This window comes from Nomascus leucogenys, chromosome 3 (genome assembly GCF_006542625.1).
Source record: "Nomascus leucogenys isolate Asia chromosome 3, Asia_NLE_v1, whole genome shotgun sequence".
In the NCBI taxonomy this organism is placed as follows: Eukaryota; Metazoa; Chordata; class Mammalia; order Primates; family Hylobatidae; genus Nomascus; species Nomascus leucogenys.
In genome coordinates, this window is record NC_044383.1 from 18,205,917 (window position 1) to 18,223,953 (window position 18,037).

At 34.9% G+C, this 18,037-nt stretch overlaps 1 protein-coding gene across 8 annotated transcripts in view; it reads right to left on the bottom strand.

Moving 5' to 3' along the window:
- ATRNL1 (attractin like 1) overlaps positions 1-18,037 on the bottom strand; it is an 853,525-nt gene that overhangs the window by 597,329 nt on the left and 238,159 nt on the right. For 7 of the 8 annotated variants that reach the window (XR_004028677.1, XM_030806602.1, XM_030806609.1 and 4 more), the window contains one exon: positions 10,158-10,295. The exons of the other annotated variant lie outside the window; for it this stretch is intronic. Coding sequence is in view for 6 of the 7 variants with exons in the window: in XM_030806602.1 (XP_030662462.1) it covers positions 10,158-10,295 (138 nt within the window). In the remaining variant the exon portion in view is untranslated. The remainder of the gene's footprint in view (positions 1-10,157; positions 10,296-18,037) is intronic. 8 annotated transcript variants of the gene reach the window in all.

The following is an 18,037-nucleotide window of genomic DNA, read 5'->3' on the forward strand; positions in this document are numbered from 1 at the left end:
TGTATAGCACCTCTGGACCCACCAGGGGCCTGAGGGAACTCGTCATCCAGAAGGGAAGAACACAGGCCTAACTGGCTTTGCCACCAGCTGATTACAGAGCCCCAGGACCTTAGGCAAACACAGGCAGTAACCAGTGAGTGGATACAGCAGGCTGTAGGCAAGATCCAATGTTGTGCTGGCTTCATGTCTGACCAGCACAGTCTTACTGGTGATGGCCACAGTGGTACTTTTGTCACTCCACCCCCAGCTTTAAGTGGCCCAGAACACAGAGAGAAACTCTGTTTGTTCGGGAGAAAATAAGGTAAGAGAACAACAGTCTCTGCCTGGTAATCCAGAATTCTCCCAGATCTTGTCCAAGACCATCAAGGCAGTCCCTCTATGAGTTTGTAAGTAAACTGTTACTGGGCTTAGGGTCCCCTCTATAGCAGATACAACTAATACCATAACATCCAAGTCCCAAGTCCTTTCAAATATCTAGAAAGTCTTCCCAAGGAGGACAGGTACAAACAAGCCCAGACAGTGAGGGCTACAGTAAATACCTAACTGATCAATGACCAGATAATGAAGAACATCTACTAGCATCAACACCATCCAGTAAAACATGACCTCATCAAATGAAATAGATAAGCCACCAGGGACCAATCCTGGAGAAACAGAGATATGTGACCTTTCAAACAGAGAATTTAAAATACCTGTGTTCACGAAACTCAAAGAAATGCAAGATAACAAAGAGAAGAAATTGAGAATTCTATTAGATGAATGTAACAAAGAGACTGAAATAATTAAAAAGTATCAAGGAGAAATTCTGTAGCTGAAAGATGTAATTCACATATGGAAGAATGCATCAGTCTTTTAATAGCAGAATTAATAAAGCAGAAGAAAAAATTAGTGAGCTTAAAGACAGGCTATTTGAAAATACACTGTCAGAAAAGACAAAAGAAAAAGATTAAAAACAATGAAGTACACCTACAGAATTTAGAGAATAGCTACAAAAATGCAAATCTAAGAGTTTGTGGCCTTAAAAAGGAAGAAGTGAAAGAGATAGGGGTAGAAAGTTTATTCAAAGGGATAACAACACAAAACTTCCCAAACTAGAGAAATATATCAATATCAAAGTACAAGAAGGTTACAGAACACCAAACAGAATTAAACCCAAATTAGACTACATCAAGGCATTTAACAATCAATCAAACTCCCAAAGATCAAGAAGAAAGAAAGGATCCTAAAAGCAGCAAGGGAAAAGCAACAAATCACATACAATGGAGCTCCAATACATCTGGCGGCAGACTGTTCAGTGGAAACCTTACAGGACAGGAGACAGTGGCATGACATATTTAAAGTGCTGAAGGAAAACAACTTTTACATTTGAAATGTATATATATCCTAAAATGTATATATTTGAAGTATATATATATATATATATCCTACAAACATGAAGGAGAAATAAAGACTTTCCCAGACAAACAAAAGCTGAGTGATTTCATCAGCACCAGACCTGTCCTAAAAGAAATGCTGAAGGGAGTACTCCAAACAGAAAAAAAATGACATTAATCAGCAATAAGTAATCACCTGAAAACACAAAACTCACTGGTAACAGTGAGTACACATAAAAACACAGAATATTATAACACTGTAACTGTGGTGAGTAAACTACTCTTATCCTACATAGAAAGACTAAACAATAAACCACTCAAAAACAATAATAACTTTTCAAGATGTTGACAGTAAAATAAGACATAAATACAAAAAACAACAAGTTAAAAAGCAGATGAAGTTAAGGTATAGAGTTTTTATTAGTTTTCATTTTGCTTGTTTATTTGTTTATGCAAACAGTGTCAGGTTGTTATTAGGTTAAAATAATGGGCTATAAGGTAGTTTTTGCAAGACTCATGGTAACCTCAAACCAAAAAACATACAATGGATACACAAAAAATAAAAAATAAAAAACTATATCATATCACCAGGAAAAAAAATCACCTTCACTAAAGGAAGACAGGAGGGAAGGAAAGAAGGAAAAGAGGACCACGTAAAGTGTCAAGTTGTTATCAGCTTAATATAATGGGTTATAAGGTACTATTTAAAAGTCTCATGGTAACCTCAAAACAAAAAAAACATGCAATGGATACAAAAGAAATAAAAACCAAGAAACTAAATCATATCACCTTCACTAAAGGATGACAGAAAGAAAGAAGGAAGGAAGAGAAGAACACAAAACAACCAGAAAACAAATAATAAAATGGCAGAAGTCCTTACTTACCGATAATAGCTTTTAATGTAAATAGACTGAACTCTTCAATCAAAAGAGAGTGACTGAATGGATGGAAAAAAATACTCAACAATCTGTTGCCTATAATAAACATATTTTATAAATAAAGACACATGTAGGTTATGAATAAAGGAGTGGAAAAAGATATTCCATGCAAATGGAAACCAAAAAAGAATAAGAGTAGCTATACTTACATCAAGCAAAATAGATTTCAAGACAAAAAACAAAAGAATAGACAAAGAAGGTCACTATATAATGATAAAGTAGTCAATTCAGCAAGAAGATATAACAATTTTAAACATAGGTATACACCCAACAATGAAGCACCCAGATATATAAAGCAAATATTATTAGAGGTAAAGACAGAGATAGGCCCCAATAAAGTAACAGCTGGAGATTTCAACACTGCACTTTCAGCTATGGACAGATCTTTCTTCGAAGAAAATCAGCAAAGAAACATGGGACTTAATCTGCACTATATACCAAATAGATCTGTCAGATATTTACAGAAAATTTCATCCAACACCTGCAGAATACACATTATTTTCCTCACCACATGGATCATTCTCAAGTACCGACCATATGTCAGGTCACAAAACAAGTTGTAAAACATCAAAAAAAAACTGAAATAATATAAAGCATCATCTCTGACCACAAGGGAATAAAACTAGAAATTAATAACAAGAGGAATTTACAAATACATGGAAATTAAACAATATGCTCCTGAATGACCAGAGGGTCAATGAAGAAATTAAGAAGGAAACTGAAAATTTTCTTGAAACATGATAATAGAAATACAACATACTAAAACCTATGGGATACAGCAAAAGCAGTACTAAGAGGGAAGTATCTAGCTATAAGTGCCTACATCAAAAAAAGAGGAAAAGCTTCAAATAATCTAACGATGCATCTTAAAGAACTAGAAAAGGAAGAGCAAACCAAAACCAAAATTAATAGAAGAAAACAAGAAAGATCAAAGCAGAAACAATAAAATTGAAATGAAGAAAACAAAAAAAAAGACTGATGAAACAAAAGGTTGATTTTTGAAAGGTTAAACAAAACGGAAAAACCTTTAGCCAGACAAACTAAGACAAAACAGAGAAGACACACACAAAAAAATATAATCAGAAATGAAAAGGAGACATTTCAAATGATACTGCAAAAACTCAAAGGATCACTAGTGGCTACTATGAACAACTACATGCCAATAAGTTGGAACATCTAGAAGAAATAAAAAATTCCTACACAGATACAACCTACCGAGATTGAACTAGGAAGAAATCCAAAACCTGAACAGACCAGTAACAAGTAATGTTATTGAAGGTATACTAAAAAGTCTCCCAATAAAGAAATGCCTGGGGTCTGATGGCTTCACAACTGAATTCTACCAAACATTTAAAGCAGAACTAATACCAACCCTACTCAAACTATTCTGAAAAGTAGAGGAGGAGGAAATACTTCCAAACTCATTCTACAAGGCCAATATTACCCTGATATTAAAACCAGACAAAGACACACACACACACACACACACACACACACACACACACACACACACACACAGAGAAAGAAAAAAGAAAAAGAAAGAAAACTAGCCAGACGTGGTGGCTCATGCCTGTAATCCCAGCACTTTGGGAGGCCAAGGCGGGCAGATCCTGAGGTCAGGAAATCTAGACCATGCTGGCTAACACGGTGAAACCCCATCTCTACTAAAAATCCAAAAAATTAACCAGGCGTGTTGGCACGTGCCTGTAGTCCCAGCTACTTGGGAGTCTGAGGCTAAGATCGTACCACTGCACTCCAGCCTGGGTGACAGAGCGAGACTCCATGTCAAAAACAAACAAACGAACAAAGAAAACTACAGGCCAATATCTCTAGTGAATGTTGGTGCAAAATACTAGCAAACAAAATTCAAAAATACATCAGAAAGACCATTCATAACCAAGTGGGATTTAACCCCCTGGAATGCAAGAATGGTTCAACATATGCAAATCAATCCATGTGATGCATCATATCAACAGAATGAAGGATAAAAATGATTTAATCATTTCAATTGACAGTGAAAACACATTTGATAAAATTCAACATCTCTTCATGATAAAAACCCTTAAAAAATTGGGGATTGAAGGAACATAACTCAACCTAATAAAAACCATATATGACAGATCCACAGCTAGTATCATACTGAAGGGGGAAAAATTGAGAGGCTTTCTTCTAAAATCTGGAACACAATAAGGATGCCCACTTTAACCACTGTTACTGAACACAGTCCTGAACATCCTGGCTAGAGCAATAAGAAAAAAGAAAGATATAAAGGGCATCCAAATAGGAAAGGAGGAAGCCAAATTATCCTTGTTTCCAGATAATATGATCTTATATTTGGAAAAAACTAAAGACTCCATAAAAATCTTAGAACTGATAAATTCAGTAAAATTGCAGGATACAAAATCAACATACAAAAATCAGTAGCATTTCTATATGCCAATAGTGAACAATATAAAAAAGAAATTAAGAAAGTAATCCCATTTATAATAGCCACACATAAAATTAAACACCTGGGAATTAACCAAAGAAGCAAAAGATCTCTATAATGAAAACTATAAAACGCTAATTAAAGAAATTGAAGAGGACACCAGAAATGCATTGGAAGAATCAATTCATGGATTGGAAGAATCAATATTGTTAAAATGTCCATATTACCCAAGGCAGTCTACAGATACAATGCAATCCCTCTCAAAATAACAATAACATTTGTCACAGAAATAGAAAAAAAATTAAAATATATACGGAGCCACAAAAGACCCAGAATAGCCAAAGCTATCCAAAGCAGAAAGAACTGAAGGAATGACATTACCTGACTTCAAGTTATGCTAAGGAGCTATAGTAACCAAAGCAGCATAATACTGGCATAAAAACAGACACATAGTCCAATGGAACAGAACAGAGAACTCAGAAACAAATCGACACAGCTACAGTGAATTCATTTTCGACAAAGTTGACCAGAACATATACTGGGGAAAAGACAGATTCTTCAATAAATGGTGCTGGGAAAACTGGAGATCCATATGCAGAAGAATGAAACTAGAGCCTATCTCTTGCCATATATAAAAAGTATATGGTATAAAGACTTAAATCTAAGACCTCAAACTATGAAACTACCAGAACAAAACATTGGGGAAAAATCTCCAGGACATTGGTCTGGGCCAAAATTTCTTGGACAATACCGTGTAAGCACAGGCAACTAAAGCAAAAATGGACAAATGGGATTACAACAAGTTAAACAGCTTCTGCACAGCAAAGGATACAATCAACAAAGTGAAGAGAAAACCCACAGAATGGGAGAGAATATTTGCTAACTATCCATCTAACAAAGGATTAGTAACCCAAATATATAAGGAACTGAAACAATGCCACATAAAAAAATCTAATAATCCAATCAAAAAGTGGGAAAAATATTTGAATAGATATTTCTCAAAAGAAGACATACAAATGACAAACAGGCATATGCAAAGGTGCTCAAAATCATGGATCATCAGAGAAATGCAAATCAGAACTGTAATGGGATATCACCCCAGTTAAAATGGCTTATATCCACAGACAGGCAATAACAAATGTTTGTGAGGATGTGGAGAAAACAGAACCCTTGTACACTGTTGGTGAGAATGTAAATTAGTACAAGTACTATGGAGAAAAGTTTGAAGGTTCCTCAAAAAACTAAAAATTGAGTAACCATATGATCCAGCAATTCCATGGCTGGGTATAAACCTTAAAAATAGGACATTGGTATATCAAAGAGATACCTGCACTCCAATGTTGCAACACTGTTTACAATAGATAAAATTTGGAAGCAACCTAAGTGTCCATTAACATAGGGGTCCCCAACCCCTCGGTATGGACTGGTACCAGTCTATTTCCTGTTAGGAACCGGCTGCACAGCAGGAGGTGATCAGTGGGTGAAAAAGCATTAAGGCCAGAGCTCTGACTCCTGTCAGATCTGTGGTGGCATTAGACTCTCATAGGAGCTCAAACCGTATTGTGAACTGCACATGCGAGGAATCTAGACTGCACACTCCTTATGAGAATCTAACTAATGCCTGATGATCTGAGGTAGAATAGTTTCATCCACAAACTATACCCCACCACCACCCCATCCGTGGCAAAATTGTCTTCCCCAAAACTACTCCCTGATGCCAAAAATGTTGGGGACTGCTGTATTAACAGATGAATGGATAAAGAAAATGTGGTATATATTTTCTATGGCATTCGCCCATAAAAAAGAATGAGATCCTGTCATTTGCAACAACATAGATAGAACTGGAGATCACTATGTTAAGTGAAATAAGACAGGCACAGAAAGACAAATGTCGCGTGTTCTCACTTATTTGTGGAATCTAAAAATCAAAACAATTGAATTCATGAACATAGAGAGTAAAAGGATGGTTACCAGAGGCTGGGAAGGGTAATGGGGTGCTTGGGGAGAACATAGGGATGATTAATGGGTACGAAAACAATAGTTAGAGGGCTGGAGGGCAGGAGGTATAGTTAAGGGGTACAAAAAAATAGGAGGAATGAAGAAGACCTACTATTTGATAGCACAATAAGGTGACTATAGTCAATAGTAACTTAATTGTACATTTTAAAATAACTTGAAATAAAGAGTGTAATTAGATTGTTTGTAACGCGAAGGATAAATGCTTGAGCAGATGGTTACCCTATTCTCCATGAAGTGATTATTTCACATTGCATGCCTGTATCAAGACATTTCATGTACCCCACAAATATATACACCTACTATGTACCCACAAAATTAAAAATTGAATTTTTTTTATTTAAAACTTTAAAAAATGCCTGGGCATGGTGGCTCATGCCTGTAACCCCAGCACTTTGGGAGACCGAGGCGGACAGATCACGAGGTCAGGAGTTCAAGACCAGCCTGGCCAACATAGTGAAACTCTGTCTGTACTAAAAATACAAAAAAAAAAAAAAATAGCCAGGTGTGGTGTCGGGTGCCTGTAGTCCCAGCTACTTGGGAGGCTGAGACAGAAGAATTGCTTGAACCCGGGATGCAGAGGTTGCAGTGAGCCGAGATCACACCACTGCACTCCAGCCTGAGCAACACGGTGAGACTCTGTCTTAAAAAAAAGAAAAAAAAGATCAGATAGTTGCACAACACTGTACATAGTTAAGTGTCTGTTATGTGGGTTTCACTTTGTTAAAAAGTTATTCTCAAGAATTGGTAGGCCGGGCGTGGTGGCTCACGCTTGTAATCCCAGCACTTTGGGAGGCCGAAGCAGGCGGATCACGAGATCAGGAGATCGAGACCACGGTGAAACCCCGTCTCTACTAAAAATAAAAAAAATAAAAAATAAAAAAATTAGCCGGACATGGTGGCAGGCGCCTGTAGTCCCAGCTACTCGGAGAGGCTGAGGCAGGAGAATGGCGTGAACGCAGGAGGCGGAGCTTGCAGTGAGCCAAGATTGTGCCACTGCACTCCAGCCTGGGTGACAGAACAAGACTCCGTCTCAAAAAAAAAAAAAAAAAGAATTGGAGTTATGCTTAGAAGCATTATATAAATGCCAACAGAAATATATTAAGTAAATTACAGAATGCACTAATTACATACGGGCAGGAAAATATGTTGGAAAATATATCTAAAATAATTTTCATAAAAGTAAAATAAAACATACCACAATTTTATATTAAATACATGACAGTTTACAGAGACACACAAATTGTAATGTGAATGAAAACATCTCATAGTATATTTTTTCTTCAAATTACGCAATCAATACATTAAAACACATAACCTATCTGAAACATGCACTTTCTCCAATAAAATGTATGGCAATGGAAAATTTAGTACTAAAACACTTTAGAAGGAGCTTGTCTTGGTAACCTTGGTCTTTTTAGAAACATAAAATTAAAAAATACTATGACTCTAGTATGTAGGCTCTAAATTTTATGGATTCCACTTGGCCCATAATTACTGCACCTTATGTATCCACTGGACAGAGCACTAAGCTGTGGCTTTTAGGTGAGAACAACTGGATCTTCCTGGTCCATGTTAACATAATTCCTGCATTAACAGTTAAGAGCAAGGTTTAAGAATGAGACATTTTCTTGCTCTAACTAGCAATATGATCTTGGGTATTTTAGATAACTTCTTTGTGCATTAAATATTTGTGTCCACATGTAAAATAAGGATCACAGTAATACCATACAGTTTTTGTAAAGCTAATATAAAATAATGACAATAAAGCTATTAGTACTGTGCCTAGGATATAAAAAATGCTAAATGTGAGCCAATGCATCTGTATTAGAGCTTCAAATGGATCAGAGCACTGCATAACACAGAATTTCCATTCACCTATCTTTATTTGTCACCCAACATACTACAGTAGGCCCTCCTTACCCATGGGTTCCACATCCGTGAACTCAACCAACAGCAGATAAAAAATATTCAGAAAAAAATCCCCCAAATTCCAAAATGCAAAATGTATATTTGCCATGCACCAAGTATACTTTGAATCCATGTGAATGAAGTAAAATGTAGGCATTGTATTAGGAATTACAACTAAAGATGATTTGAAGTACACAGGAGGATATGGATCAGTTATATGCAAATACTACACCACTATGTAAGGGACTTCACCATCTGCAGATGTTGGTACACAGGAAGGGTCTTGGAATTAATCCGCATGGATACCAAGGTACAACTGTATTAGCTGCACAATTTTGTTGACTCAAAGGTTAAATTAGTTAATCATTCCCCATGTGTCTCAACTCTGAGTGCATATTAGAGTCACTTGGGAAACATTTAAAAAGAACAATTACTCAAGAATCACCCTACAACCACAACCCAGATAATGATTTAATTGTTTTAGAAAGTGGCCCAGACATCCATATTTTTAAAAGCTTTCCAGCTGGTTCTAATATGCAGCTAGTGTTAAAAAAAATTATCTAACCAGAGTCAGGCTCCACTCCCTCAAATTCCTCACATTTTCACAGCCAAAAACCTATTTCTGTGGGTGCTATGTAGGCAAACTCCATTTAGAGACAGTAGATTAAAAATTTAAAAGACAAGTTCCAATCTAGAGATAATGAAGGATTTCTATTAAATTCTACTTTAAAAGGAAATAATATTTAAAGGCCAAATATTATTTACAAAGTAGGATAAAGAAGTGGCAGAACAGAGAGGAAGATGGAGGGAAGCAGGGTTTAGTAAACAAGAATGTGATGATTATGGCTAGCATTTATAATGTTCTTGTTTATGTGCTTCAGTTCCTAAGGCCTATATTACATATGATCTCATCTGATCTTTACAACAACTCAGTGAATTATTATCATCTCCATTTTACATATGGGAAAAATAAGACACTGAGAGGTTAATGAACCAAGGTCATACATTTGAACAGTGACAGAGTTGGGATTTCAGCCCAGAATTGGTTCCAAACCCGTACTCTCCTAAATACTATTCTATACTACCACCCTGTGCAATAAAAATCTTACCTGATGTAAGTTAAACACATTTAACTTTTAATTATTATTTCTGAAGTCAAAACAATAAATTACTACTTATTAAAAAACTATCAGCAATGATTATTTTTGAATAGTGAGATAGTAGGTATTTTTTCTTTTATTTATCTGTATTTGATAAATTATAATAAGAAACATGCATTCATTTTGAAATAAGAAAAAGGAATATTCTTGAATCAAGCATATTACAGAATTTTTATAGTTCACAGTTTCTAATACATATTACTTTAGAAAACATATTAAAACTGAGTAAAAAATTTTCTGTAGTAATATATATTCTCCACAACAGGCGCTGCTTTCTTAATTATCTTTTCCTTAGTAAAAATACACTAAAATTTGCTTAAAAGAAACTTACCTGTGCACTGTCCTCCATTGGTTGGATCTCCATAATAACCTGGCATACAATCTTGACACTGCTTTCCTGTGGTGAGATTTTTACACTGTTCGCACACATTATTATTGATGCAAGTGCTATGTCCATTACACTGGCAAGCTAAAGGAAACAGTAAAAAGTATTACAAATATCTAACATAATATCAAGTATAATAGCTATCAAAACAAAGAATGTACCTTAAAAAGCTGGAATGTAAAAATGTCCAAAGAGCATCTTCCAAGTTTTGTTTAAAAACTAATAACACATATACCTCAAAGTTTTATGCAAGATAATGTGTACCATAAATCATGTGTTGAAATTTTACCTTAACTTCTTTATAATGCCATGGTTAAAGATTAACTGGAACATAAAGGTTATAGCTAAAGAGGGAGTAATCTTTAGCATAATCCTTAAAAATTCATATGAATGGTATGCCTGTTAAGTTATATAAACACAAGGCTAAATACTATAACTTTGATAAGGAATGCTAAACTTCATCTTAATTTTATTAACACATAATAATAAAGAATCAATCAATATAGAAAATTGTGTGGCAATAGATTCTAACTAGAATAAAGTAAACTAATAGTAAAATTAATAAAAATAGTACTTTTGAGCCAGGCATGGTGGCTCATGCCTGTAATCCCAGCACTCTGGGAGGCCGACGTGGGCAGATCACTTGAGGTCAGGAGTTCGAGACCAGCCTGGCCAACTTGGTGAAACCCCGTCTCTACTAAAAATACAAAAAAATTGGCCGTGCATGGTGGTGCATGCCTGTAATCTTAGCTACTCGGGAGGCTGAGGCAGGAGAATTCGCTTGAACCTGGGAGGCAGGTGTTGCAGTGAGCCAAGATCGTGCCACTGCGCTCCAGCCTGGGCAACAGAGCAAGACTCCATCTTAAAAAAAAAAAAATGTACTTTTGAATTAGTTTGCATAAACATGTATCTTCTTTAGGTAAGAAAAACTTCAAGATTTAACTGAAAGTCTATTTAAGTTTGAACTAAACAGAATGAAATATAAAGTATGAGATTGTTTCTATATCTGTATAACTGAGACTTCTATGTTTCAATGTTAATATTACAGCAGAATACAAAAATTTCAGAATAAAGTTCATATATGAAAGCTCATGCTCTTTGTACCTATTTGGGACATAATATTAACTTGGTCTGGTAACTGCTTGGCCAAAAATCATCTTAATTGTCCCCTCATGATTATTTTTACTTATTACAACTATGATAGCAACTAGCATTTAATTGAGCTCTCTCTCACTCCATGAGGAAAGCCAACATTCTGCTGATGCCATTGTTTGTAGTTGGTATCTGTTCTGATTGGTAAATGTACATAAGCATCAATTTTTAAACACTGTAAACACCATGCCTTGGCCAGAGAGAGGACCAAATGGTACACATGAATTTTATTATTTAATCTTCAAAACAATGTTATATGGAAGTTGCTGTGTTCAGGACTAATTCTAAGATGGGGAAATTTGGGTTAAGCAACTATACAAAGTCACACAGCTAATCAACAACAGAAACAAATACATATATGGAACTCTGAATGTAAAAAAAAAACAGATATTAAATAGCATGTAAAACTGCCTCTTATATTCAGAAAATCTGAAAGTGAGAGGAATTCCCAAGAGGCTAGCATAGGATCATCAAAATGAATTAGCATGTGAAGAAACAGACAAAAGAGTAAAACCAAATACTTTACAGAAATTCTTAGAGGTGCAACTCTATTGTAATGCATTATAGAAAGAATATGCAGTTATGAAAAAATGCTCATCATCCTCTTTATGAAATTCAGAAAAATTATAATATGTTTTTAAACTCCATATTACATTATGAAACAATTAGAAAATTTAATAGCAAGGAATAATGTTCATGACAAATCAAGAGAAGCAATTAATACAGAGCATTATATTTAGAAAGATCGCAATGTCAAACTTAAGGAAGCAGAGCAAACAGCAAAATGGGTTTCTCCAACAATCATACCCACGAAGAAACATCAATTTGAACAACCACCCACACATACAATTGGCTTTACGAGGGCTAAAAAAACCTGAATGCACAAGTAAGGCTGTGAAGCCTCTCCAGACTACAGACTAGTAAAAGTACGGTTGGATGAAGAGAATCAGTTTTCTGTGACCACAACACCCCATCCCCAAACCCTTAGAGTACTATACACAGAAAGGCCTCCAGGACTCAGGGATTCTACACTCAAAAGAGGAAGCTGGAGGTAGGCATTATGCTTCTCTACCATCCTGAATCCCTCCATGGGAGATTTGCTTCTGCAACAGCCCATGAAGAGCACCACAAGTACAATGGGGCTGAACCACCTGAGGCCACCTATGGAAAAAAGAAAGAGTAGGGCTAGTAACAGGCAGCACAGAGAACTTTGCAGTGGCTTACCATCCCTGGCAGAGAGGATGCCACACCACAGAGGATGTTTATGAGTGCCACAATGTCAGATAGATGGTCTACAATCCTTCATACGTGAGGGTCTGACCCTGATCTCTTACATGGCCTGGGCACCCAATGTGGATCTCCCATGATCACAATGAGTTTGGATCCTGCATTAGACAATCATGTCAAAGCTGGGCTCAGGGCACCTTCTAGCACTAAAATGAAATACAAGAGTCAGTATGCTCAGAATATGTCAACAAGCCCACCCAAATAGAACAGTCACAAACAAATCCAGACCACAAAGACTGGAAAAAAATACCTAATTCATCAACACACATACAGAGACACTTCTAAAGAAGAAATAAGATTAGCTTGGAAAAGATGGCCTCATGAAATGCCCAAAACAAGGTGCCAATTACTAATCCTAAACATATGCACATAAATCATAGGCAATCGAAGAATTAAAATATAGCTGTTTAAGAAAAATCAGCAATGTCAATACAACACAGAGGAACAAATGAGGAATTTGTCAGAGAAATTCAAACAAATTGAAATCATTTTAAAAAATCAAACAGTAATCCAGGAGCTAAAAAGAATAATAAATGAAATGAAAAATACAGGCCGCACAGGGTGGCTCACACCTGTAATCCCTTCTGATCCGCCCGGCCGAGGCGGGTGGATCAGAAGGTCAGGAGATTGAGACGATCCTGGCTAATGTGGTGAAACCCCATCTCTACTAAAAATACAAAAAAATTAGCCAGGTGTGGTGGCGAGTGCCTGTAGTCCCAGATACTCGGGAGGCTGAGGCAGGAGAATGGCATGAACCCAGGAGGCGGAGGTTGCAGTGAGCCGAGATCGCACCACTGCACTCCCGCCTGGGCAACAGAGCAAGACTCCGTCTCAAAAAAAAAAAAAACACACGCAATAAAGTGCATCAATAGCAGAATGGCAAAGCAGAAGAATCACTGATTTCAAAAACAAGCTATTGGAAAAATACACACTCAGAGAAGAAAAAAGATAAGCAATGAGAAAAATGCAGAGGTTCTATGAAACAGTGTCAAAAGAGCAAATCTGTGTATCATCAGTGTTCAAAAAGAATAAAATATGAAAATGGAGAAGAAAGCTTATTTAAAAAAATAATAATGGAAAATGTCCAAACCTGAAGAAAGATATAAATATTCAAGTACAGAAAGGTGAAAGGTAACAAAACAGATTCAATCCAAATAAGATAATCCTAAGATATATATAGCCACTCTCTCAAAAGTCAAAGAGAGAGAACACTGAAAGCAGCATGAGAAAAAAAAAGCAAATAACACATAAAGGAATTCCAATATGCCTGACAGTAGAGTTACCAGGAGAAACCCCACAGGCCAAGAGAGAGTGGGATGACATATTCAAAGACAACAAAGCTGTCCACCAAGAATACCACATAGAGCAAACTTATTCATTAGAAATAAAGACTAAAGACATTCCCAGATAAACAAAAGCTGAAGAAAATCGTTGTAACCAGAACTACATTACAAAAAAATACTGAAAGGAGTTGTTCGAACTAAAAGAAAAAATAATAATCCTAATGTATAACAAAAAAACGTTCAAAACTATAAAACTGACAGGTAAAGATAAGTATCTAAACAAATTCAGAATACTCTAACATGGTAATCATGGGTGAAGAAATAATTATATCCTTACTAGGAAGGTTAAAAACCAAGGCAAATAAAAATAATAACAACTAAAATGATTTGGTTATGGGATAAACAATATAAGATGTAAATTATGACATCAAAAATGCAAAATGTAGAAGAGTAATGAAGTTAAAGAATAGAGTGGATTTTTCCTTTTCTTCTGACCAAAATTGGCTTATCAATTCAAAATAGCCTTTTAAAATGATATGTTGTTTTTTGTTAGGCTCAAGGTAAGCAAAAACCAAAAGTCTACAATATATATACTAAAAATAAAAAGCAAGAAATCAAATCATATTGCTAGAGAAAATCACTTAACACAAAGGGAGGCAGTTAAGAGAAGAAGAAAGAAAGAAATGTTCCACAAAACAACTAGAAAACAAGTAGCAATATGGCAGTACAAAATCCTTACCTTCCAATAATTACCTTGAATGTAAAGGGCATAAATTCTCCAAATAAAAGACAAACAGTGAGTCAATGAATAAAGAAAAAAGACACAACTACATACTGCCAACGAAAGATTCAATTCACCTTTAAGAATGTGAATAGACTTTAAGTAATGAGATGCAAAAACATATTGCATGCAAATGAAAAAGTAGGATTAAATATACTTTTATTAGACAAAATAGACTAAGTCAAAAACTATAAAAAGAGATAAATGAGGTCAATATTTACTGATAAAGGGATCAATACAAGAGGATAGAACAATTGAGAATTTATAGGGAATGAACATTGGAGTAACTTAATATAGAAAGCAAAAATTAATAGATCCAAAAGGAGGTATAGAAAGCAAAACAATAGTAGTAGAGAATGTTAACACCCAACTTTCAGCAATGGACAGATCATCAAGACATAAAATAAATGAGGAAACACTGGACACAAACTGAATTTAAGACAAAAATGACTTCATATATACAAAATATTCCATCCAAAAGCTGTAGAATTCACATTCTTCTCAAATGCATATGCAACATTCTTCAGGATAGCTAATATGTTAGGAAAAAAGTCTTAATGAATTAAATATATCAAAATCATATGAAGTATCTTTTCTGACCATAATGAAATAAAACTAGAAGAAAAGAGAAGGAACTTCAAACACTGTACAAATAGATAGAAATTAAAGAACATGCTCCTAAACAGCCATGGGTAAATTATAAAATTGACAGTGAAAAAAACAAATGCTGGCATGTATGTGGAGAAAGGGGGATCTCTATACATTTTTTATGGGAATGTAAATTGGTACATCAAAAACAGTTGGAGGTTTCTCAAAAAAATAAAAATATAATACTATATGATCCAGCAATCCCACTACTGGGTGTATATCCAAAGGAAATAAAATCAGTATGTTGAAGAGACATCAGCACTCCAATGTATTAATATATTGCAGCACTACACACAATAGCCAAAATAGACGATCAACCTAAATACCAAACACGGATGAATGGATAAAGAAAGTGTGAATAAATAAATAAATACATACACACACACACACACACACACACACATAGTGAAATATTTTTCAGCCATGAAAAAGGTCCATAAAAAAATAAAATCCCATCATTTGGGACAACATGGATGAGTTTAGATGACATTTTCTTAAGTGAAATAAGCCAGGCACAGAGAGACAAACACCACATCATCTTAGTCATATATGGTATCTTTAAAAAATATATCTCATAGTCATTAAGAGTATAATGATGATTACAAGAAACGAGAGAATAGGAGGAGGGGGAGATAGGGAGATGTTGGTTAATGCGTACAATGTTACAGATAAGAGGAATACTTACTATGCGATAGAGTACAAGAACAGTAGTAAGGTGATTATAGCTAACAATAATGCATTTCAAATAGCTAGAAAAGAGGATTCTGAATGTTCTCACAACAAAGACATTATAAATGTTTAAGGTAATAGATACGTTAATTACCATGATTCGACCATTATACAACATATACCTGTATTAAAACATCGCATTGAACCCCATGAAACATGTGCATATTTTGTTTCAATTTAACATAATGACAATTTTGTGATGAAATGTATAAATATGCTTATGGAAAAGCTGATGGGTATCTTACTATAGTAAGATTTTTCTGTATTACCAATTGTCTATAATAAATTAATATTATCTTTACAATAATGTTATTAAAAACATTAATTTTATAACATTATCCTTAAAAGCTTAAGGTATTGTTTCATAGAAAATTTACTCTGTGACACCACTAATTAATTCACTCAGGTAAAAACAAAATTTATTGAGTGCCCACTACATGTAAAGACTTACCAGAAGATTTAAAGTAAGAAATGGGTTACTGTAACAACTTCATGAAATTTCTGGCCATTTGGAAGAATCATTAAAAAAAAATGTTTTAACATCTGAATAAGACAGCTAAGTTTAGCACTCATATCTAACATCTCCCTCACAGATTAACAGTAAAATAATAAGTAAATGTACCAGCAATGATAGGCATTATGGTGACCTACATGAACAAAACTAGAAGGTATTAATCTATAATACCTCTTGATGATAAAAGAGGTTCCCTAGCAAAATGCCACTCAACCCTCCTTTCCTGAATAAGAAAAATTCTGAAAACAAAGGTTAGTCATAGGGCAGTCAAGAAGCATATCACTGGTATTCCTTCATCCATCTGGTGGAAAGCATAAATCAAGGAAGCCTGACATGGTCTATATATGATGCAGAAAGCCAGTATACTTTAGATCTAACTGCAGAAAAAAATACCTGGTGAAAAAAGTCTGGTAATTGTCACACCTTATAACTAGTATGGTAGCAATGGCAAAGGAGAAAGTATATTATAGAAAAGAGGACCCAGGCATAATGGCTGTATCAAATACCAACAAGAAAATGATGTATTAGTAAGCCTATGGTTATGTTCTATTCCCCACTACCAAAAGAGTGTTAGATGGACAGGTAATGCAAGCTTGCACATAAGAGTGTTGAGGTTACATTGTTGCTTGAAAGGTTCTAATATCATCTAATAACTCAGTAGCTATGGAATAGGAATAAAACTAAAGAGAAGTCATCCATTCTCTTTTCTCTAAATTTTAAAACCACTCCAGATGGCTCCTCATTTAGGGACACACAAACAGAAAAAAATCAAAATAAAATATAATGACAACTCAGCATTTGATATGCAAATAAGTACATAGTTTTGAAAAATAGTTGCTCTGCAACAGATGTGCAACATTTAAAAATATCTTTGTGACAATCTTAATAAATTTTAAAAATATACACAGAAATTTAAGACAAAAATTTACCCAAAGCATTTTTTCAATACGTATACCAATTTAAAAGAAATGGGAATTATCAGATGCTAGAAATGAAGCAGAGATTCAAAATAAGAATAGTAAAGCTAAGTTTGAGCTAGCGACCAAATTTTACTATACATGGAATAGACAAATAAGAACTAGGAGGCATGGGTTCCAAAATCCAGCAGACCAAGAAGATATAATTCTTGGCATCCTAAAGGAAGCAAGCTAAACTGAACCATGTTCATAAAGTGATTCTATCAACTGGAGACACTATCTATGAAAAAGGTATTAAAACACATCACAAGCTCTACAAAAAGCAGAACAGAATTTTAAGTCCCCTGGGACATGTTTATGAAAGAAAAACATCACTTGTGAGAACTTAAAGGATATGTCATGCTTATATGGTAATCTTAAATTCACATCACACATTTGGTAAACAAACCACCAAGTAAAATATTAATATAAATCTGCTCTGAAAACAAAAAAAACCCATAGATATTGTAAAAGCA